This window comes from Ischnura elegans, chromosome 1 (assembly GCF_921293095.1).
Source record: "Ischnura elegans chromosome 1, ioIscEleg1.1, whole genome shotgun sequence".
Taxonomy (NCBI): domain Eukaryota; kingdom Metazoa; phylum Arthropoda; class Insecta; order Odonata; family Coenagrionidae; genus Ischnura; species Ischnura elegans.
This window is the reverse complement of record NC_060246.1, coordinates 78,546,553-78,571,031: the sequence shown is the minus strand read 5'-3', so window position 1 is coordinate 78,571,031 and position 24,479 is coordinate 78,546,553. Positions and strand designations below refer to the sequence as shown.

Sequence of the window (24,479 nt, the reverse complement as noted above, 5' to 3'; positions counted from 1 at the left end):
ACAGACGATATAATCTTTGTTAATTCACTCAATACAGTTCTCAATGAGATGTCATACTCACTTTGCTGGTCCTAAATCACACTCACCCAATCTTACAATTCCTTCAATATTGATGAAGAAGCTGCAGTGGAAGTGATGTCAATCAGAGAGTTGACACCCAAGGATTTGTCTGGAGTATCTTCTCCAAAATTAGAACTTCGCCTCCATATGCTGTCAGCCTTGCTGAGAGTGGTACAGCACAGATGACATACCTCCCAATGTGTACCACAAATCACTGTCTACTGACCACATTTAGTGGCCAAGGAGTACTCTGCACAATTGTTAGGCAACTGCTACACTCGGCAAAACTTTCATTGTGAGTCAAGGCTGTGGTTTGAGGAGGAGAGCACAAGATATGTCCGTTCATTACTATTGTGAAAGACTTGTAGTGAACATGGACTCATGGACCATAATGGACTGTTGGTATGAATGAATGAGGTACTGATGACCAGAACTTCACAAGGCTTATTGTGTTATTACAACTGTTAAGACCACGCCAACTTGTTTTCTGTTTATATATAGCTTAAGGACGCCATCAGCATCTTGTTTTTTGTGCCTTCTTTTCCCTTGCAACATATAATATTTCATAAGTTTGTCTAAATCATCCATCAATCTTATTTTCCTGTACTTATTTCTTCTTCTGGAATTAGTGTTGTATTCCCAGAGGAACATAATGTAAGTGCCTAACTTCATTTCAGATTTTGTGTACTTGATATGCCAATTTAAGCCAAGCCAGCAGTTGAAATGCTTCACCACATTTTATTATTGTTTACATTATAATTTGATTGATATTGATGGATTATGCTAGAAAAATCCGTTTTCAATGTAGAACCTTAAAAAAAGTAAGTCACATTTGCTGCATATAAATGGTGTGATAATGTAAGATGGAAAATTTTCAGTTGGCTAGTCTTTAAAACGTGAACTCAAACCAAACCGCTAAGCCTAAATAAAAATACTAATAGGCTAACCTAGTGCCTCCAGTTAAAGTCATCAGAGGTGACACATTCAAGTCTCAGACCCTTCAGAGATAGGGCCACATAAAGATACTGACATTACTTGCTACTTTTGCCCAATCCCCACTGCATTGTGTGTCATGTACCTTTCCTACAGGAAAATGTTGTTCTCTGATAATTTTACCGTGAAGACAGCTTAAAGGACTATTGATTTTAAACCACTGAATGTAAACGATTTTTATTTCCACAGAAAATATTTCCCCACCATCCACCAAATCCAAGCATAAAACTTTTGGAGCCAAAGTGAGCTATGCCATTCCACATACATAATTCCTTGCAAAAATTGAGCCAAGATATCTGTATTACATGGATTTCTTGATGGTTCACATTCTTCAGAATACATGTGTGTCACGTACCTACTTAATAATAGTATTCTAGTGCAGTTCTTCTGTTGTTAGGTACTTAAAAAAAAGTATGTATGTGAATTTTGCTGAATGATTTCCAATTCAGCCTTTTAATTGTGAAAATTGTATTAATTTATATTTAATTTTTCACTATGATAGTTCCAAATGGATTTCTCTATTAATGTAGCTCAAAAAATACACGTACATTATCTTATGACCCTCAGAAAAATACATTTCAATTATATTTTAAGTACAAATTACTCCTGAAAATTGTATTTAAATGCTATAAATTAAAGAATTATTATCAGTGGATTAATAGTTTTTATGAATATTCTGATCACTTCCTGTGTCTACATATAGACAGCATGTGTAATTCTCATGCTCTCCAATATTTCAAGGTTGTTGCCAATTTCTAGGTATGTACCGTGTGATTAATGCAGAAGCTACTTAAAAAAATTCTATCTGTTTTCATTTAGACGTACATATTCTGCAACATTCAATTTCCATTAATTACTTAAACTCACAGAATCTCAGCTCCATGGGTTATTGTAAATGGCTAAAATGTATTTCAATCATGTCAACTGATCTCTCATAATGGATATAGTTTAGGGTCTGAGGGTTTCTTTTGGTTATGAATAGTGCTCAAGGGTTTATTTTGACCTTCTGTAAAAAAAAAACTGAAATTACTTTATCCCTGCGTCATTGAGAAAATTTGAACTTTTTTCCTTAAAAAATTCATGCCAATTTTTCTTCTGACTTTTTGAGAAATTCGCACTAAAAATTTTTTTCATTGTCATACTTCTTTATATCCTTTTTTCATGAAACAATAAATATATTCACTTGTAAGCACAACCCTGTCACCCTAAGATGGGCACCTTCAGGCAACATCGAGATTTCCCTCACTTCTCCCCTAGTTTAAAGAACACTCAAGTGTAACTATTCACTTACTTGATGCTTCAACCCTAAGGTAGGTTTATATAGGTGAATATACAGCTCACTTCATAGTAAGCTATTTGATTATATTATTCTACCGATTAAGGTAAGTTTCCATGGAGTAGTTAAGAAGTGATCTGGGAGCCTCCCTTTCCTCCCAGCACCGCCTTCTTCAATTCACTTCAGATGAGGCCTACTCCCTTTCAATCTATCTAAAAATCCTATTCTTTTCCTTCCCCTCCCTCATTTCCCTAACATTTTACCCTCTAATACCATTTTCAATATCCCCTCCCCGCCAAGTACTCGCTCCATCCATACCTTCTGTCTCCTACATATCTCATCTAAAAGCTGCCTCTCTTCACCCACCATGTCCAGTACTACGTCGTTTCTCCTCCTCTCTGCCCATTTCACCTTCTCCATTCTTCTCCATACCCACATCTCGAATGCCTCCAATCTTGTCTCGTCCTCCTTCCTTAGTGTCCACATTTCCACACCACAGAGAGCTACACTCAAGATCAAACCCTTCATTAATCTTTTATTTAAACTCTTACGTAATGATCCTCTCTGAAGCTCCTTCCTGTTAATGAACTTTGCAAGTGCAATTCACTTCCTGATGTCCTTACTACTGCATCCGTTTTCCTCTAATGTGCTGCCTAAATAGTTGAATTGCCCTACCTACTCGAGCTTCTCCCCATCAACTTTTATCTTGAGTCTCACATTCCTCGCTCGCGATGCTTTACAAAACCGCATTACCTTAGTCTTCTTGTGATTAATCCTCGTCCCATACTCCTCGCACCGCTCGTCTAACGCATCCACTAGAGCCTGCAGTCCCCTCGCTGACTGGCTAATCAGAGCCTGATCATCTGCGAACCTTACCGATTTAAACATCATTCCTCCCACTTTCACTCCTGCTTCCAACTCGCCCCATGCTTCTCTTAGCATATATATGTTGAAAAGCAGCTGCAATAAAGGACAGCCTTGTCTCACTCCTCGGCTAATGCTTGCCCACCCAGATTTTCCATCCGCTACCCTCACTTGTGCAGTCTGGGACATGTATAGATTACGAACCAGTCTCCTATCCCTCCAAGCTATACCTATTCTCTTGAGAATATCTAATAACTTTACCCAGTTCACCCTATCAAATGCTTTTTCAAAATACACCTTCCTACCATATGCCTACCGATCTTCCCGTTTAATACCAAAGCTACCCCTCGCTGGCTTTCCTCCCCACCACTATATATAACCCTGTAACCATCACTCCAATAGTCCCCCTATTTTTCATTTACATGTCTTTGATATGTTACAATCCAGTCGCAAGTCCAGAGAGGGGCAAGGGGGGCTATAGCCTCCCCCCTTGGCTATCCAATTTATATTAGATAGAGTGGTACTTTTGGTGCGGACCCCCACTACTGCTGTGAGATTACCCCCCACTTAGTGTCTTCCTTGACCCTATCCTGGATCCACCTCTGGCCAGCACGTGCTAGTACTACTTATAACTATCAATATTTTCCACTAAAACTAAATAGTGCGAATTACTGCCGCTGGTTACTCTTAGCTAATTTACTAAAAATATTGTGAGAAATTATTGATAGTTATAGATCACGTAGTTTTAGTATTATAAAAATGCGGCCCTCGTTTGTAAGTCAACAAAGTCAGCGGCCCGCAGGCCTTAAAGGGTTTTCTCTCGAAGTGTTCTTTTGGAGACACCTCGTATCTATTCTGCGTCGTAGATAGTATGCGACGATGGGATGTCCATTTGCTGGAATGCAACCGGAAAAAATATAGACGCTCAAGGTCACGTATCTATATTTATATCGACGAGATTACTAAACAAGGCGATGCCGTCATTGGAGGTCAATGCTGTGCCGAGAGCAAATGTTTACTGCTCCGTCACATTCGATTTTACATTGCGACGCGGTTTAATATTCATCACAGGGGCGGTCTAAGGTGATTAGGGGCCCTCAGCTGGGGCTCAGGATAAGGCACTCCTTACGGGGGAATTTTAGGGAATTACATGTCCGGAAATGAATTTTGACGCTATTCTGGCCCTTGAAAACTATATAATAATGAACACAAATTAGCGATTCCGTCCGAAAAAAATACTGTAAAAAGAGAGAATTTCACAGCTTGTAAAATTTAATAATGTACTGTGGTTCCATTACCCGTTCAGTGAATTCGTTCCTTGAAAATGCGCTGAAATCTAAAAAAATAAGCCTCTAAGTAACCCTTTCGAAAAACATGAGATTTTCTTTTATCTTTTGACACCTTTATTTTCAACTTATTCTTTTATATAATATTTTTGCACTGAGTACGTATAAAGAAATTAAAGAAAAGCTGGAAGTTAATAACTGCAGAAAAACTTTGGTTCAATTAATCTTGTTCTTAATTTACTTATTTTCTCTCTGATACGCTTCGATGAACGAGTGCTTTGTGGGGGCCCCCTAAACTCGCGGCCCTCGGCGATTGCTGACCAGCCGACCATCGCTCTCAATAATTCCTATTTCAGTTTCTATTCTACTTTAAAAACGGTACATTTTCGCCAGAGTACATATAGCTTGAAATTTAGTAAGTCTATCCATGTTCCATCACAACCCCCTGGAGGGAAGAGGATTTCCCTAGCCTCTGCCAAACCGTGGCTTTTTGCAATTATCCCATCATCATCCAGATGCTAAGGAAAGACAGCTCCAGTGTATCGAAGACAGTGGCGGCTTGCCCATAAGGACTCTCGGACGCCGCCCCTCCCAAATATTTGAAAAAGTAAAAAAAATAAATATCCATTAATTTATAATTAAACATCTAATTAATCAAAGTGTTTTTTCAGTCCCATACATCGAAAGTATTGGAAAAACACGAAAAGAAATGGCGCGAGAAGTTCGTATTTGTAGCCGTGGGGCGCTGGCCAGAACGTCCCAATCCATCCCCATGCAGTTATATGGAGAGTGGTAGTGGTGGGGGCCGCTGGTGCTATGACGCTTGTAACGTTGTGTCTTATGGAGGTCTTGGGACGTCGCGTCGTCCGAGAATGCGCAGAGCGACGTGTGAGTTGACATCGCTGCGCAGGCCGGCGGGCGTATAAACTGGCGTCTACTTGGTGCTGCCACAGGAAAGGGACGTACGGAATCAGAATGGTCACTGTACTGGGTGTAGTTATACGATTTTAATTTTTAATTACTGGTAGATATTGCTACAGAAAATGAATTATCTCATTATGCATGCCTTTTTGGGTGTTTGAATTCCGGAACACATAAAATCCAACCAGTTAAAGGCCGTATTGACGTAGGAAAACTATTCTCGAGTATTTGCCACAGTTCTGTTATGATTACGAATTTCAAGAACCTTGGGGAAACTAATATTATAATGTTTAGGCCTGAACAATGTATTCATATCTTCCCGATGATTAGAAATGCGGTTCCTATTTTTCAGATAAATTTATCAAAAGACCTGCTGTAGTAGGAAAAATCAGTTAACATTCCCCACTGATTTATAATTTAAGAAATAGGTGCGTGCGTGATAGGGTGAAGGATTAAACATGATTTAACCCGTAAAACGTGACTTTAAATAGAGTCATTCAATGAATGTCAAGAAGTTTCGCGTACAATGCACCTTTTGTGTGTAGGTTCATCATTTTTCTAGCCGTCCTTGTTGTATTAGTTCATGTTCACCTAATTCCTCAGTGGCAGAGCGGTAGCTGTCTGACGGAAAATGTCCACTTGGGTCCGATTTAAGTGGCTTCGAAGAGTTCATATCAGTGCGGAGATCCTTACAGCTCCTATTTGTGGTTCAGAGCCGTCTTCTTTTACGATCTAGAATTTATTTTCTATTATATCATGGCCAGTGGCGGCTCGTGAGTCAAATGCTAGGGGGGGCGCACTCCACCGGGGGGTCATAATTTTTTAATATTTCGTGTATTTTATTAAGTTTTTACGGCAATCTAGGAATTAAATTTTGTGATGCCATATGTTCCGTTTTTTTCAACAAAAATACCTAGTTTTCCCAATAAAGCTTGATTAATAAATACTTAATGCAGAATGCAGACTCTCGGTCATACGGATCGGCTTAGTCCGGACTCTCGATTATACTGATCAATGATCTTGAAGGATAAAAATATATTTGCTGCGATATTTTGCAAATACAAACGGAAATACGTAACTTTCGGTTTTAGCGCCTACATTCTTTGTGCGAATATGCCCGCAATTCACTTCTCTTGTTCGTTTTGCAATCATAATGCGTTATTTGTCAAATCTATACAATATTTGCAATGATTTATGTAGCAATGACACTTGTAACACCTGAGGAGGGAGGGGAGTGTCACTGACTTCCACTAGGCAACAAACACTACTAGAATGCACGCGCTTTGCTATGGCAGATGTAAACTTTGATTGAGGTGTTCGCGTTGCTTCTTGAATACAATACGATTTAAAATCAATAATTAAAAACACAATTTTAACAAAATCTGAAATACTCACATTCCTTTAGTTATATTGCAGAAGTCCATCCTTCTTTCCTTTTGTCCAGCAAAGTGATCAATTACACGTAAACCAGCGCCGGACAACAATTTCTTTCCGATTGAGCACATGGCAATGGTACTAGTCTATAATAAACAAGGGACGACACAAAATAGGCCGACGAAAAATACGATCAAAAAGAACAAGGTGGCTGGACACAGAATTGGGACAATTTTTCCCTATATTTCCCTAAATCAAAAACGAGCACTGTTGATTAATTAAAATTGTCTTCTTGAATGTACACACAGCACTAAGAAACTTCTTAATCGGCAATTACACACAGTTAACTCCTCGAAAATGATGTCTGAACTCATTTCACTCCGTTCTTTCCGAGTCTTGCCGTTACTATCATACTATAAGGACGACTCAAGGGAGATAGAAGTCGTGGTCCACTAATGCTGATTCAGCTGAGGGACGAATTTAAGGTCAGCAAAGGCATTCAAGCAAACAGAAGACGTCACGGACCATCTCCTTGAGTCTAAGATTCATATGTGGTAAACACACGAAACGCCAACGGGTCGCACTTGGAATAACCATGTCTTCGAAATAATTGCCATGATATAATAGAAAATAAATTCTAGATCGTAAAAGAAGACGACTCTGAGCCACAGAGAGAAGGGAGCTGTAAGGATCTCCGCACCATGATATGAACTCTTCGTAGCCACTTAAATCAGACCCAAGTGGACATTTTCCGTCAGACAGCTACCGCTCTGCAGCTGAGGAATTAGGTGAACATGAACTAATAGAACAAGGACGGCTAGAAAAATTATGAATCTACACACAAAAGGTGCATTGTACGCGGCACTTCTTGGCATTCATTGAATGACTCTATTTAAAGTCACGTTTTACGGGTTAAATCATGTTCAATCCTTCACCCTATCACGCACGCACCTATTTCTTAAATTATAAATCAGTAGGGAATGTTAACTGATTTTTCCCAATACTGCAGGCCTTTTGATAAATTCATCTGAAAAATAAGTTCCGCATTTCTAATAGTCGGGAAGATATGAATACATTGTTAAGGCCTAAATATTATAATATTAGTTTCCCCAAGGTTCTTGAAATTCGTAATCATAACAGAACTGTGGCAAATACTCGAGAATAGTTTTCCTACGTCAATACGGCCTTTAACTGGTTGGATTTTATGTGTTCCGGAATTCAAACACCCAAAAACGCAAGCATAATGAGATAATTTATTTTCTGTAGCAATACCTACCAGTAATTTAAAATTAAAATCGTATAGCTACACCCAGTACAGTGACCATTCTGATTCCGTAGGTCCCTTTTCTGTGGCAGCACCAAGTAGACGCCAGATTATACGCCCGCCGGCCTGCGCAGCGATGTCAACTCACACGTCGCTCTGCGCATTCTCGGACGACGTCCCAAGACTTCCATAAGACACAACGTTAGACGCGTCATAGCACCAGCGGCCCCCACCACTACCACTCTCCATACAACTGCATGGGGATGGATTGGGACGTTCTGGCCAGCGCCCCACGGCTACAAATACGAACTTCTCTCGCTATTTCTTTTCGTGTTTTTCCTACGCTTTCGATGTATGCGACTGAAAAAACACTCTGATTAATTAGATGTATAATTATAAATTAATGGATATTATTTTTTTTTACTTTTTAAAATATTTGGGAGGGGCGGCGTCCGAGAGTCCTTATGGGCAAGCCGCCACTGATCATGGCAATGATTTCGAAGACATGGTTATTCCAAGTGCGACCCGTTGGTGTTTCGTGTGTTTGCCACATATGAATCTTAGACTCAAGGAGATGGTGCGTGACGTCTTTTGTTTGCTTGAGTGCCTTTGCTGACCTTAAATTCCTCCCTCAGCTGAATCATCATTTGTGGACCACGACTTCTATCTCCCTTGAGTCTTCCTTATAGTAACGCAAGACTCTCCTTAAGAACGGAGTGAAATGAGTTCAGACATCATTTTTGAGGAGTTAACTGTGCTTAATTGCCGATTAAGAAGTTTCTTAGTGCTAAGTGTACATTCAAGAAGACAATTTTGAATTAATCAACAGTGCTCGTTTTTGTTTTAGGGAAATATAGGGAAAAATTGTCCCCAAATCTGTGTCCTGGCACCTTGTTCTTTTTGGTCGTATTTTTCGTCGGCTCATTTTGTGTCGTCCCTTGTTTATTTATAGACTAGCGCCCTTGCTATGTGTTCAATCGGAAAGAAATTGTTGTCCGGCGCTGATTTCAACGAACGTGTAATTGATCACTTTGCTGGACAAAAGGAAAGAAGAATGGACTTGTGCAATATAACTAAAGGCATGTGAGTATTTCAGATTTTGTTAAAAATGTGTGAGAAATATTTAATTATCGATTTTAAATCATACTGTATTCAAGAAGCAACGCGAACACCGCAATCAAAGTTTACATCTACAATAGCAAAGCGCGCGCATTCTAGTAGTGTTTGTTGCCTAGTGGAAGTCAGTGACACTCCCCTCCCTCCTCAGGTGTTACAAGTGTCATTGCTACCTAAATCTTTGCAAATGTCGAATAGATTTGACAAATAACGCATTATGATTGCAAAACGAACAACATAAGTGTATTGCGGGCATATCCGCACGAAGAATGTAGGCGCTAAAACCTAAAGTTACGTATTTTCGTTTGTATTTGCAAAATATCGCAGCAATTATATTTTTATTCTTCAAGATCATTGATCAGTATAATCGAGAGTCCGGACTAAGCGGATCCGCATGAACGAGAGAAGAGAGAGAACCGCATTTAGTATTTATTAATCAAGCTTTATTAGGAAAACTAGGTATTTTTGTTGAAAAAAACGGAACATATGGCATTACTAAATTTTATTCCTAGATTGCCGTAAAAACTTAATAAAATACACGAAATATTAAAAAAGTGGAGTGGTGCCCGGTGGAGTGCGCCCCCCCAGGCATTTGACTCACGAGCCGCCACTGATCGAAGATGTGCAGAGGAAATATTAATCGTACGATATTGCGCTCCAATGAGGGTTGAAATCGCGCTTGACACACACGCTTCTAATAATTTCCTCTACAGGATTGGATCATGCCGGACCAATAAATTCGTGATCCCCGCGCTCTTTCATGGGTAGTAGATCTTCGTTGGCAAAAGAACTTTAAAGTTCCTTTTCCAAGTGTTGCTCGCGGACAATTGATTTTCAGGTCTAAAAAAGAATAAGTTTTATTTCGAAAAAAATCGATAAAAATATATTGCACTTATCTGTTCATAAGTACATACTTTCATGCACACACATAAAGCACACTTCTTTTTGATTTCCTTCCCTATTCCTTCGATTTTAAGGATTCCAGTAAGGAAAAATAAAGATTTGACGACAAATCAACAACGTTTTTCTCAGTCGAACATTCGACTTTTCAATAGCATCCTCCTTCCTTGCTCTCCTTAAATGGAGAATATTAAAAGAAACGTCTCTGACGCGAATGTGATTCACATCAAAAAATTCTTGACCTTCTTTCATCTTTGGTCCGGGGCCTTCGCTACCCTGTATGCGTCACCAAATTCATTCACTGGTGCATTCTTTTTCTAGCACGAAACAGCACTTGGGTCATCCGGCACGGTCCTGCAGACTCATGCGTTGATAAAACATCGCCTCAGACGTCGAGCTTTCCATCCATCGGCACGTCTTGCCTCTGGTCCGCCGTCTGCAAAGGCTGTTCTTCCGAGTTGGCCGCTTCTTGGTCCGCGACCAACGTCACCAGCTCCCGGGGCGTTGGGTCTTCCGCGTCTGCCTCCGGGATCACCGTCACGGACGGGTCCCGAGTTGGCAGCGGTTTTTTCTTCTCCCCGAACCTCGTCTTCCGGCAGAGCTGCAGGCACGGACCCTCCGCGAAGTCCTTCTCTATTTCGCTCAGCCTCTTTCCCTGGGTCTCGGGCAGCCAAAGGGTGACGAATATCGTGCCGAGGAGGGAGAAGGCGCAGAAAACGAAAAATGCACCGTGGGCGCCTAGGGAAGCGGCCATCCCCGGGAACGCCTTGAGGATCCCGAAGCTGATGACGTAGGCCAGGGCTGAGGTGAGGCCACTGGCCGGGCCTCGGACGCTGTTGGGAAACACTTCGCCCATCATGGCCCACGGGAGAGTAAGGAAGCCCAAGGTGGCCAGGGCTATGTAGCCGAGGAGGGAGATGAGCGGCACCCATGCTTGGGCTGGAATGCCAATTCCTTTCCCCGTTGTCTCCGTCGCGTTAATGGCACCTGGGAAGAACACGGCAATTGATTACTCACGAAGTTCTCTGTGTTTCAACCTGACCTAAGCAGCTATCAATATCGCAACAATATCCAGGCAACATTGTCGGCATTAACATGTGACATCCGTACAATAACCATGTTAATCCAGTTAACATTGCATGGATATCTGTCAAATATACAAACGACCCGCCAAAAAACATTGCACAGATGTCCAACAGTGGACATGGAGGATCATATTACAACATCTGTTAGGTATCTTCACAACATCTAATGAGTAGAAAATGGGTGTGCTGAACATGGTATTTGGTAATCCCCAGACATATGGACAAAACATCTTTTTTTTCAATTCTATACAGAACATTTGCCTTCTAAGAGTACTGTTTGGAATAAAAATTTCTTCAATATCACGGATGTTTGTGATAAGTGATTGGATGAGGTGTTGGATCTTGGATATCTATGTAACGTTATACAGTGACGTAACCATGGGAGGGGGGGATGAGGGGATAGATCCCCCCAAAGCCTCTGAGAAATAAAAGTTTTTTAAAACTATTGCCCAATTTTGACCTTTAATAACTGCATCTGCTAAAAGTTAAATTTTTAGTGCCGAAATGATGGAAAATGTATATCCAGGCATGTCACTTTTCAAAAATTTTTCCGAAAAAGTTGCCTGGGGGGGGAGGTCGCCACACCAGGCCATCCCATCTCCCCCCCAAAGCCTACCTGTTCCTAGTTAGGCCACTGTAATGTTATTTTTACAACTCATCGTGGATGTTACAAATAGATAACATCTATGTAAAGTTATCAAATTATCCATCGTGTAATGACAACGTGTTTTGAATGCATCAACCGTATTTAATTATCCATTGGATATCGTCTGCTGCTAGGGGAAGGAAGGTTTGGATAGGCGAAGGCAGAGCTCACCCCAGACTAAGGCGCAGGGGTGTGAAAATCACACATTTAGGGTGGGGGGGGGGCAGTTCTTTTTCCTGTGCCACCTCGCACTTTTGCAGAGGTTTTTCGAAAGATTCACTTGGTATTTGAAACATGCTGGTAGCCAATAGTTACTGCACTCCTAATGGTAATGATGAAAAGTATAAATTATCATAAATTTATCTGCACGGATGCGAGAAAGATTTCTGCAGCGAGGATAATATATTGAAAAAATGAATTGGAAGTAAGGAAATAAAACTTATTAGTTAAATGAATTGGCATTGAAATTTAATTTTGGATCCTTTATGTATCAATGGGTCACTTTTACTCGTCAGTGATGGTTAAATTTCAAAATTTCATTGGATCAATTTACAAATGAAAGCAATTTTATCAACATTTTGTCTCGTAATACGTCTTCTTTATTTAAAAAACTTATATGCGGAACAAGCGAAAATGCATTTAACCCAGGAGAGGGCGGGCGGCGAAATGTAACATTAGAAGGCGCGTGGGGTGTCATCGACACCTCAAAGAAATTTTTTTTCTCTTTCCTTAGAATGATATAGTTATGCTGTGTTCTTTTTAAATAGGTCCACCGGATTAAATTGATACAATAATTATTCTTGTTAATTAAATAAAAACCATGGGGTTATATAAACCCCGCGCGCCCTTTCCCGGGTAATTATAAAACAGTGAACAACAAAACCAACTTTTAATTTATCATCTGCATTCCAAAGAACAGTTACCTCCGATTTTCTGCGATAGGTATTGCAGAATGCATACCTCCCGTATGATTATACAGATATTGCACCATGACATTTACGAGTTAATATTTCGTCCGACATGTTTAATTGTCATTGAGATTTTTTTCTTGAGTTCCCCGGAATCAATTAGGTATGTATAAAATAAATAAATATTTTAATTGAGGGGGTGAGAAGCCAAGGGGCACAAGTTTTTTCTAAACAGAGTTAGGTACGGAAATCAGGCAAAGAAAACAAACGAGATCGACTAGATATTTAGTGGTGCAATTTAATTTTCCACTCGATATCAGCACAAAACAGAGATTCACTCATATCCTTTGGTCAGCAAGTTTTTATGCATATTTTTTCAACTTATGACCACGACTCAATTGCACGAAACCGATAATCCATGCTAAAAATACTGAAAAATCCTTTGACGTAGCAATTTTTATCCCATTGCCCTATCTTTCATCTCATTGAGGGGCGAATCGACCTTAGGTCGAGACAACATAACCGGTCTCACCGCCCGGGCCCGTCTTATGACCTATGGTTTTGACGGCTACAGTTAGAGGTCATTTGAGTGGCCCAAAACTTAAAAGGTTATTTCGGCTAATGAGATTTTCAGGATAACCCCACTGACTCTCAATGTTTGCCCTAAGGTTCTTATCTGAGCGGGGAGATATATAGACTACATAAGAGCACGAGGAAGCCGTGCAATGATGCTGTCAAGAGTGCCCCATGGGATTTCATGGCATATAGTATGCCGTCGAAATTTTTGCGGGGCTCGTAAAAATGGATTTTTGATGGGAGTACCAAAATATCAGTAATAAAATGAAAGTATTATCAAATACGTCTGTAAGAATGGACGAAAAGAGGCACCCTATAGTGATCGATAGAAAATCGATATATTGAGTAGACACAGGTATAACTACGAGATCGCAAGTTGATGCTCCAGAAGACAAGTTTGTAATGGATAAAAAGCTGGTCGATTGAGTGGATATTAACAGATTCTTTTCAAATAGAAAGATCAGGGGAGGATTTACTCAGATCGTGGGTTAGCCTTCAAGCTTTAGGAGGTGAGTATTTCTGAACTAATAGCATGGGACTGAAGAATCGGACGATTACTTAAGTCTACTGTAGTAAGTGCTGATAAATATATTTATATTATTTTCTCTCTACTGATAAAAATATGTAGGAAAAATAATGCTTCCGTCTTTGAGTATGCCTCCTAACCATTAGAGCTTATTACGGTCAAAGACTGGACTTTCTCGATCTTGAATTTATCCATTTATTTTATAATTTGCTCGCATTTAAAAATTTATGACCACTTCACTATATTCCTTAATATATTTTGTTTAACATCAATCTTTCTTCGACCCAACGTTCATAATAAACGCCCTCAATACAGGTTTCACGCAGGCATTTTATTGCAAGAATTCCAAACTCTTACCCATCTCAAGCAGAGGGTCCTCGGTTATCTCCGGCACACTGGTCGCGCTGACCGTCACGTATATCGCCAGGGCAGCCATGGTGACTGTCATCCCTGCTCCCGATATGATGGACGGCGCCCGGCGCCCCAGCCTCTTCATCCCGAGACTGACGCCAATGCAGATGACCAGACGAACCAGCCCGATGAAGACCGTTGCGATGAAGGGGTCGATACCCGTGACTCCGGAGTCGCGGACGATGTCTACGGCGTAGTACGTGACCACGAACGTCCCGGACAGCTGCTGGAACAGGAAGTACCCGTTCAGGATGAGGAAGGGCTTGTAGACTTCGGGGCGGAGTAGGGAAGCCAGGAAGGAGCTGGATCTGGCCGCGAACGACATGGACATCGTGGAAGAGCGGCGTCGCCTGTTGATTTGCGCCTTGTGCGCGGCTGCCTCCAGCGCCTGCGAGAACTCGGCTTCAGCCCGGGCGACGTGGCCAGCACGGTAGAAGGTGAGGGCCTCCCGGGCCTTGTCCACTTTTCCCTTGGTGAGCAGCCACACCGGGGACTCGGCGACGGTCAGGAGGAATATGATGGAGAGGACTGGGAAGATGGCGCTAAGGCCGGCGACGATGCGCCAAGGGAGGAAGGCCCCTAGAAGGTAGACGATGAGGATGCCGAGGGAGATGGCCACGGAGTTCCAGCACACGAGCATCCCCCGCAGTTTGGGGGACGCTACCTCGCTGATGAGGACGGGAGACGGTGATGAAGCCATTCCCGTGGCCAGCCCGGTCAGCACTCGCCCCGCAATCAACTGCGTAGAATGAGAGGAGATCATTACCCAAATTACATTATTACTGTCTCTATTAATAGCGCGGTTGTGATTTAATTGCAAGCAGCGGCGGATACAGAATAGGACAAGGGAGGCCTAGGTGAGAGGGCTGGATGGTAATCTCCCAGCAGTAGTAGGGATCCGGGAGGTAACCAAAATTTGGAGAATTTCGAGGATTGTGACTACACTTCATTACTGGTTTTCCTAAGAATTGAGTTTTAAAAACAAACATTTATGAACATTTTTAGTAATTTTAAAATGTAAATTGGATACCCCAGGGGCTATATCCCTCTTTGGATCCACCATTGATTGCAGGATTAAAATCCTCTTCTTCGGTGTCAACGTTGTTCCAGTTATACCTCCGGTGTGCCCATTCCCCAACTGCTGATGGCGCACTCCCCCGAAAGCAACTAACACACCCCCAATCGGTGTTCAATGAGGATTTTTTAAATCCCTCTACATTTTTCTACCTCAAAATTTTTTTTATGGTGCAACTTGTGCTCTTTGTGGGCGACCCACCTTCTAAATCCCTCGCTTTCAAACATCGCTGTACCGCCAATGTGTACCCACCTTCCTCACGTTATCCCTCTCCTCATTCATGCTCCACTGTAAATACGTGCCATGAAAATTGCCTTTTGTCGTCGCAATTGGTAGACAGCTGTAAAATTCTAGGGAACTGTAGTGTGCTTTTTAAATCATGTTTTATAAATCCTCATTGCTCTAGTGGCGCCTTAATATTTCATCTGGAGGATAGATTATACTCTACCAGGAGGAATTAGGGCGACGAGAGATACAGAGTGGTAAAAGTGCTACCCTTTTGCTTACTTCATTTACCTTTGTTTATTCCCGATATAAAATAAGCTTTGGTTTCCATTGAAAACAAAATGGAGAATCATAATTTGCTAGCTGCATTCGCTGCTTTCCCTTCATAGCACCATGCCCACTGATTTAACTGCCGGAAATGATTTTTTTACTGCGGAGAAATAATCCTTATATGCGATCGCGGATTTACCATTTCGTTTATGGCGGCCTGAAAAAAGTTTGACAGTTGTTTGATTTTTATACTGTTTCATGTTTGCAGGTTTTCTTTGTGGAACCACGATATAGGAAAAAGAAATAATTTTTATATTCCACAGCAATACTTTATTTCCAACTATACTTTCGATAATAATTTAATAATGGTTGCGACTAGTCTATCATTATTAATTAATTTTCGAAAGTTTTTCAGGAATTATTAGCGTGTATTCAAGTCAATTGTCATTTCCAATTTGATTTTGTCTCCTCAGTAGTTTTCATATTACTTCAAATGAGCATTTAGGAAAAAATCGAGGATATGAGATAAAGTTTAACTTTTAAAAATAGGGGGTTATGGAAGTATGATAAAGATCAAATAGATAGCTCGTGTGAGTGATTCGGAAGTTCTAACAGGAGTGGGAGTGAAGAGAGGTCTATTGAAAACATTGGATAGAAGACGGGACAAGTATTTGCACCCGGGAGGATTACGATTGAAATGCAGTTGATTCGATGAAGTGCATCTTTGCTTTCAATTAACAGCAGCATTAATTATTGCTTAGTTTGTATAATAATTTATATGCATTGTTTTCGCATCGATTATGTGCAGACGAAAACGCTCATCTACTGTCTCCTCGGTTGGTGACGTCACCTGTGACGTGACTCGGTTTGTAATCAGGCATATACTGAGAAACTATGCTCTCACGGAAATGTATCGTTGAAGGAGTGATGGAAGGGAAGAAGGACAGAGGCAGGCCACGGATAAGATACATAAAGCAGATGATGGAGGATGAAAAGCAGAAGAATTATGTAGGTATTAAAAGATTAGCTAATAGGAGAATTAAATGGAGAGCTGCTTCAAACCAATTTTAAGGCCTGTTTACACGGTACATTAACTCGTACGGGTTAATGTCTAAATGTATGAACGCGAGAATGAACGCCAAAATGCACCGTGTAACCACCCAACTTGTGCGAATGCATGCACAGAAAATAGAACCTGTTCTAATTTGGTTCATGCATTCGTACATGTTCCGTTCCGGTCCACAAAAATCATTCACGCAAACGTACATTAAATCGTACGTGTTAATGTATCGTGTAAACAGGCCTCTAGAATCGACGACTGTTTATTATGATGAGAGGAAGTTGCCTTCAAAAATGACTTGACGGAGGGGTAACTGGCGTGGTGATGCAAACTTGGAACTTAAATAATTACCTGAGCCATGGATCCGGATCCACCCCCGAGAGGCAAGTCTCTGCTTTCGGTGGTGGGGATGAAGGCGACCAGCAGCCACCCCAGGAAGCAGGGGAAGTTGACGGCGATGAGCGCACCTCTCCGGCCCAGTCGCTCGCACAGGACGCCTGCCATGAGGCAGCCTATGGGGGCTGCGGCGGATGCCGAACTTGCTGCACGTCCACATGCGATCAGAAGGGGAAAAAAGGCTGGTGTCATGATAACCGTTGTGCAAAATCATCGATGAAATTATGGGGCATGGAAGACAGTGGCCCATTCAAAGTTCAAACTTACGCGGTCCTTGAAGAAATGGACTATCTTTTTTAGTCGTTACAGCGCGTTTTAATCAAGAAAAAACAGACGTTTTACAACACCCGCTGGTTGCTCCTTCTCGGGATGATCCTATTCCTTCAGAAGAGGGGCAATAACGAATCAGCGTATCGTGGAGGCCCTAGCGTAGGGTAATAGCGTCCCTCATGATTCAGGTTATCGGCGGAAAGGCTATCTTTTAGGCGGAGCGCGCTTTTTTTTAAAAGAATTGGGGTAGGTGTTGCCGTAAACTGTGCGAGATCAGCTTGTAGGCAAATATGACTACGTGAAGGCATGCATGTCTAAGTTTATACATATAGCGCGGTCATCTCCAGTTCAAGAGAGACTTTTCTTCCCGTTTGATTTCCTGCAATTTATTTGTTACGCTTCTCGTACCAAGGTTGAGCTCTCCCTTGCTGCGAAGAGTTTCATTGAACCCTGATCCCTAGGGAGATAGCCTTGTTATTACGCTACAAATCTAGCGCCTTCATGTGCAAATAGTTTTTCGGCCTCTTTTGTGTTAACCGCTTTGCTCTCTAATCGTTCACGTGAAGCAGCCGTTTCAAAAATGCAAGTTTTTCGATTTGTTCAGTGTGATAATGAACTCTGAATTGAGATAATACGATTATAATTGAACCAGCCTCGCGGGATCACCGCTGGATGTCTAATTTTTTTATTATCCGTTTCGAAATTTTAACCTCAAAATTTTGTTTTCGGAAGCTTATAAATATTGGATTTCGATCCTGTTTAAACACTTCATCAGGTCTTCCGCCGATATTTCAACGGTGCCTACGTCTCGGAGTTCGACTATTAAATCCTTTATTCCTTATATTTGCCCAGAGAAAGGAGTTCTAGTCGCACTTTGATACCTATATTCTGCAGAGAAACCCACGAAAATGTAACACCGTTCAAAATGAAAACTCTTTAACCTTATCAAAAATAAGTCCGTGAATACACATTTCTCGGGTATCCGCGCGGGTGAAAAAACCTAAGAGCGCCAACGTTTCGCGTTCAGTCTCGTCGCCCATTCTCAAGGCTATCCGAAACGTCGGCGCCCGTAGATATTCTTACCCGCGCGGAAACCCGAGAAAAGTTTATTCATTCTACTCACCGGGAAGTGGTAAATCATACATTAAGTCCGTGGTTCAAGCTATGTAAGCTGATTTCGTGGCGGGCTATTATCTCCATCCCTAGAATTTTGCGGGAAGCCCATATTAATGGCAATCGATCAGTGATTCAACCCGCTAATCGCTTTGAATAAATGAGGGTAGAGCTCAGCCCGGGCAAAGCCATAAGTGTATGAAAATATTTACGGTTGAGGGCGACTTTCTTTCCCTGGGTCATCTCGAACTACGAGGATTTTTGTATAGGGTTATACGACGGCTTCATCCGATATGGAACCCGGGACACAAAGGTTAGCAGTCCAACCCTCTGCCCACTTGCTCGGGTGGCGTAGCGAGGGGCGGGTTTTAGGGGATAAACCCCCCCCCCCCCCAGAGCTCAGAGAAATTTTAAATTAAATCTATTTTACTTAATTGTATTAATATTGCTTATAGAATAGTGTGAGTATTAACAAAATATCCCTCAGAAGGCCGTAAAACTCAACACTTTGAACCATTTATCTTAACTTTTTTCTTGAGGAGGGTCCCCGCACCTACCGCTTACCCTGGAGGGTATACCACACACCCAGGCACCCTGGTATTAGTTGCGTCTGAAACCCCCCTTAGCCTTAATTTCTAGCTGCGCCCCTGGGGAGGTGGTTCATCACTTTCCGGTGCTCCTTATTGATATGCAACACTTCTCTGCGATAATGCGTCTAGAGTCTGATGTGTACAAGTGTGTATAGAAACTTGTCTATATAGACAAGTTTCTCAGTTACCGTCAAGTGGGGTGGCTTTGTCCAATTTTTGGATGCTGTCATATAAAATTAGCCCAAACAAGTCGTAACTTCTACCCTTACATATTAAGTATATTTTTCCCAGCAGAAGACATGCTGTAAAGTACTATTATTTACTTTTTAAATATTATTTTATTTTCTGAAGTCTTGTATTTTTTTATATTGCGACCATATCAACTCTTCGTAAGATGACTTTGTCTCATAGCACAGATTACATTTAATTTCTGAGAAGGAAAACTGGCAGGTCAAATGAACACCATTTTTACTGTTCAAAGATCACTGTACATAATATGGGTCACTTTTATACAATTTTTCATATTTCAAACTGTTCATAAGAAGGAAATTATTTCCGATTATCGTGATCAAGAACTAAGGCCTTAGTAAACCTCGTACGTCGAGGACAGAAATCCAGTCATATATTTAAAATATTTATCAAAATACCCATTTGAAGCACCATTTTCAATCATATCAGATTCCAATTCACTTTGACTGGTATAATATTGTTAACCATGTGTGGTTCAAAGTCACCCCAGTTGACAGTATTCATCGATTTTTTTTTAAATGTTTATAAAGCTGATGAAATAAAAACTCCTACCAGAGAGCCACCTTAAAATTACCATGTTCCCAGTTTTTCCAGATATTACGGGTGGCGGCCACAGACCCCTCCGTCCCATTAATCCGCAAATGCAATAAATAATCATCTCTTATTTTCCAGAATATTTCGGATAACGAAAAAATCTTTCAGTCCAGGGCTGGGCAAATTACAGGCTGAAGAGTATTTGAAATACAAAATACCGCTCCAAATGTATTTGGAATATGCAATAAAAAATACCTTTGACTTAGGAGTTTCAAAAACAAACTACAAAAAATATTTTAAATATCTTTTAAAATACAAAATACATTAGTGTGGAAACTAAGAGATCTTAAAAAATATATAGCCTGCCTTGGCACGTTATGTATTGTTGCAAACATGATGAAAACGATTCTAACGAAAACGAAGTAACCTCCGAAGCATAATGTTATAGAAGTGTTATCATACAAGCTAGTAGATCAAGTGAACTACTTCAAAATTATTTCATAAGTGTGTTTTTTTTTTTAATTTTAGAATGGGAAAATGCCCCAAAAATCGGTACTTGAAATAAAAAATACAAGATACATTACGAGTATTTGAAATACCATATACAATTTGCAAATGTATTTTAAATGCGTATTTTAAAATACTTTTATTTGAAATTCGGCCCAGCCCTGTTTTGGTCTTTACTCTCGTTCAGCTGATTTACGACCTCCGTCCGTCCTATAGGAAGATGAATAATAGTGCTAGATGATGAGAGAGATGCATCCAAAGCATCTCGATGAGATTTCCACGGATGTTTGCGTCGCCAGCCATTCCCCTCGGACTTGTGGCCACTCTTTTGCGTCATGCGGAGACCGGGCATGCAACTCGATGACGTTCATTAGTGCGAGGGCATGAGGTCAATGAGTCCATGAGTTCCAAGTGCTCCTCGCTCTTCCGCTGTCTCATATCTCCCCGTCCCATTCCCTCCCTCCGTTTCTATCTATTTCAGCAGGAAAAATTTGACGCCTCGCACTCGTCACACGAGCTCTGATGATTACGATCAAATTTCTGTGATTTTACTCCATCGCAGTCTTAAAAACATACCGATTGAGAAGATATCATATCTGCATCTGAATGACTTTCGGGTTGGCTTGGGTTGTTTTCATTTTTGCATGGTAATGAGATCGATTTTTGCCTCATTTAAATTTGCATCCCTATTTTTCTCAATGAGATTCCTGAAAAAATTACGTAGAGACGTAACGAGCGTCTCTTGAGGTATCGTAAGGCAACCGGAAGGTCTTGTATGCTTGGGATGCATCAGTGGAATCTTTTGTAATTATTAAAGTTTTATTTTTACATTTCCAAATTCGACTGCACTGCATTCCAATGTCTTTACTCCGCTCATTGCCGCTAAATTTAACGGGTAGTTTCGTAATACTACTTATAATAGGTAGTTATTGAATCGTTGATGAAATGAATTGCCCCAGTGGTTAAAGGCCTCTGTAATACACAGAACTGCCGCTCAAAGGCACTCGTCGAACTTGGTAGCATCAAGTGTGTTCACTTTAGAGCCTTGCTATCATTTTAGCATTACAGCCACTTCATGTGGCCTCAGAAATTCCAACGGGTGTGAAATCTTTAAAGAAGCATTTTAATTCAAGTGCTAAGAGGATGTGGCACATTCCATTCATCAAGGAATACGTAAAATTAAAATTCTCCGGCCTTGACGCATTTTGGTAAGCAATAATTGCAACGAGACGTTGGATATTTTATGTTAATTATTATTACCATACAATTACTACTATCGAATCTTGATGGAACGTATATAACTTTTGGTACTCGCCTTTCATCTCATTGTTTAGCTTCATTGAGGGTCGTCATCGCTGAATCTCACTCGATATTTTAAATCATCCTTCCCGTATCTATCGTCAACTCTTAATATCTGGGTACTATTTTCTTTTCTTATGTGAGGGAATTCCAAAAGAATAGAAACTTCATGTGATTTTATCATTCCTGGTCGTAGTTCGAATAGAAGTCTTAATGCATCATGCTACGCACCTTTACCATCCACGACAAACCTGAGAAAATCATGTCCTCATCTATGGCCATGGCTAGCACCTTAACTCGCGGGCGTTTCGTAAATGAATGAAAGAATGGTAAGAGCTGTAAATGAAGAAGTAATACCAATATCGCTACAAGTATCTGTACCAGTTAATGAGATACGAAAATAATTACTGCCGTAATAGTGGCGGAATCGACTTTTCTAAATTAGAGAAATATTGGTGCAAGTTTTATTCTTGACACAGAAAAGTTTAATTTAATTATATACTAAATTACCCTGATCTTAGACGTTTAAGTGGTGACTGAGACTTCAGAAATGATGCTCACGTTTCCATTGCTCAGTAACTAAGAAGTCGCGATAGCTTGTACGTTTCACAAAGTTTATAAAAAATCGCCAAGGGTATATGATCGTTGAATGCGCCTTCCCTCTATCATCAGGAACATCCACAATTATCTTGGACACTCTTTATCTATCGATCAACATACACCGCATGTATTCAAATTTTACGTCACTTGCTAGTTGTTTTTGGAAATTCTAACATGGATGCACTTGAGTGATTCCATATGTACATACGATTTCGTTTGTAAAATTAAATTCTCAAACGCAACCATATGAGGAGTAACATATATACTGTAATATCATTTTTCCATCTCGTATTGACTGCCCTTATTATTAATCTACTTTACAAGTCTCTTATTTAGCCGTTGCGAAGATGATATATAAATTGAGACAAACCGAAGTCAGAATCGGCACGGTTGCATTATCCGATTATGCACCATACTGATAGCAGCGAATACCATCGTATTATGCTATACATATGTCAAGTCGTTTTTCAATGCTAACATCCATTAGTGCATCAACCCCTAGTTTCGACGATGTTTGAAGTATGATCTCTCGGGCTGCACACCGGGTGGAAGTCTCCATTGTTGCCGACGCGTCGCGACGTTCCAAAAACCGAGTCGGTTGCATTTCAGGGCGAGATATTTTTGCTTCCAATGCAACTAAGTGCATCACATATCTCTTTTTAATTTTATTGATTTTAGGAAGTTGAAAAGGGGACCTTTAAGGGAATGGGTAGCGAAGGGAGAACTTTTCGAGGATAATTCGACTTGAAGGAAAATGCATCGCGAAGTAGTATGTAGTGGTGGGCATATCAATTTTCATTGACAAAGGACTATTACCTTTGTATTATCTTTTCCCCTCTGCTTCCTCCTTCCACTCACGAAATCTATTAATAGAGATAATCGGAGCAATCGGAAGCAAATGAAGATAAGGTCCTAACCTCGAATTCGCGGTCGAGTGTTTTTACTGATAGCTGCAAAAGGCAGCTTTTCAAAAAGGATTATCTCGTGCACCTCGGATTCATTCACGGTGCCTCAAGACGTAGTGATAAATTTGAAACCGGGGTATGAGCTGTAAGGCCTTGAATACGGAATAGAATGTATAAATGCTCCAAAAACAGTTATGTATTAAACTCGACCATTTTGCAACTATCCGGGTTCACTGTCTTGGTTTGGTGGAATGGAGAAAGTGTCATTGTATCTCCCGAAATCAATTTTTGCGTTTCTAAGGGAATCTGATCAGTACGTAGGCGATCTAGTTTCATTCGTTAGTCCTCAATAAATTTTTCCACGCTAAAATAGGGATGGGTAAAATTTCTTCCCCTCCCGGAAAACTTCTTAGATGTAAAGTATGAATACAATCAATTCATTCAATTGATTCAATCCCTCGGTAGAAAAGGTTTAAAAGAATACATTTTAGGATTTCGGGTGAGAATGAAAAATATTGAGTTCTCCTGAGGCTTTGGGAAACTATAATAGCAAAATTGGCCTGGCAGCAGTGTACGAGCGTATAATTGCATTTGGCGACCCGATCTAGATGATATCGATGTATTAACATATTCCCTGCCGCGCAAATACATATCCTTTCCTTCTGTTGCTTCAGAAATTTCTCTCCAAACAACAAAAGCTACCATACGAGGAGAATTGCTTCGTCTTTTCCAAGTTTTTCAGTTGCTCTACTTCGCGGGCATTGTTAATGTCTTTAGTTCGTTGAAAAAAATCTTTTCCGTCCCTTGAAAACTGCTGGTACACGCGTCATTTTCGAGGTCTGTGTCCATTCTCCCTGGTGAATATGTGTGTCGAGTGATAGGGTGAAACGGATGGAAGTATCTACCACTTGATCTCATAGCTATTGATTATTTGTGTCCACTGTGCAGTTGAAGGCTATCGGGGAAGGCTACTGACCCCATTGTTATCTGCCCACACTGCTATCCTCTCCCATGTGTTGTTCCTTTTTTGTCAGCTGGATATATGACCTTCAAATCTCGTGAGTGATGCAATTAAGTTTTTTTCTGCTTCGCGCGGTATTATGGCTCTCCCTACGAAATGTTTGTGGAAGAATGCGAAGTTCAGCCAAGTGTGGGGGAGCATGTATATTTGATTCAGTTA

At 40.8% G+C, this 24,479-nt stretch overlaps 1 protein-coding gene across 4 annotated transcripts in view; it reads right to left on the bottom strand.

Annotated features, from left to right (window-relative positions):
- Window positions 1–9,995: 9,995 nt before the first annotated feature.
- LOC124163820 (facilitated trehalose transporter Tret1-2 homolog) overlaps window positions 9,996–24,479 on the bottom strand; it is an 80,052-nt gene continuing 65,568 nt past the window's right edge. For all 4 annotated transcript variants that reach the window (XM_046540923.1, XM_046540929.1, XM_046540944.1 and 1 more), the window contains 3 exons: window positions 17,188–17,378; window positions 14,153–14,945; window positions 9,996–11,041 (listed from right to left, as the gene is read on the bottom strand). In XM_046540923.1, the coding sequence (XP_046396879.1) occupies window positions 10,440–11,041; window positions 14,153–14,945; window positions 17,188–17,378 (1,586 nt within the window). In that variant the 3' untranslated portion in view covers window positions 9,996–10,439. The remainder of the gene's footprint in view (window positions 11,042–14,152; window positions 14,946–17,187; window positions 17,379–24,479) is intronic.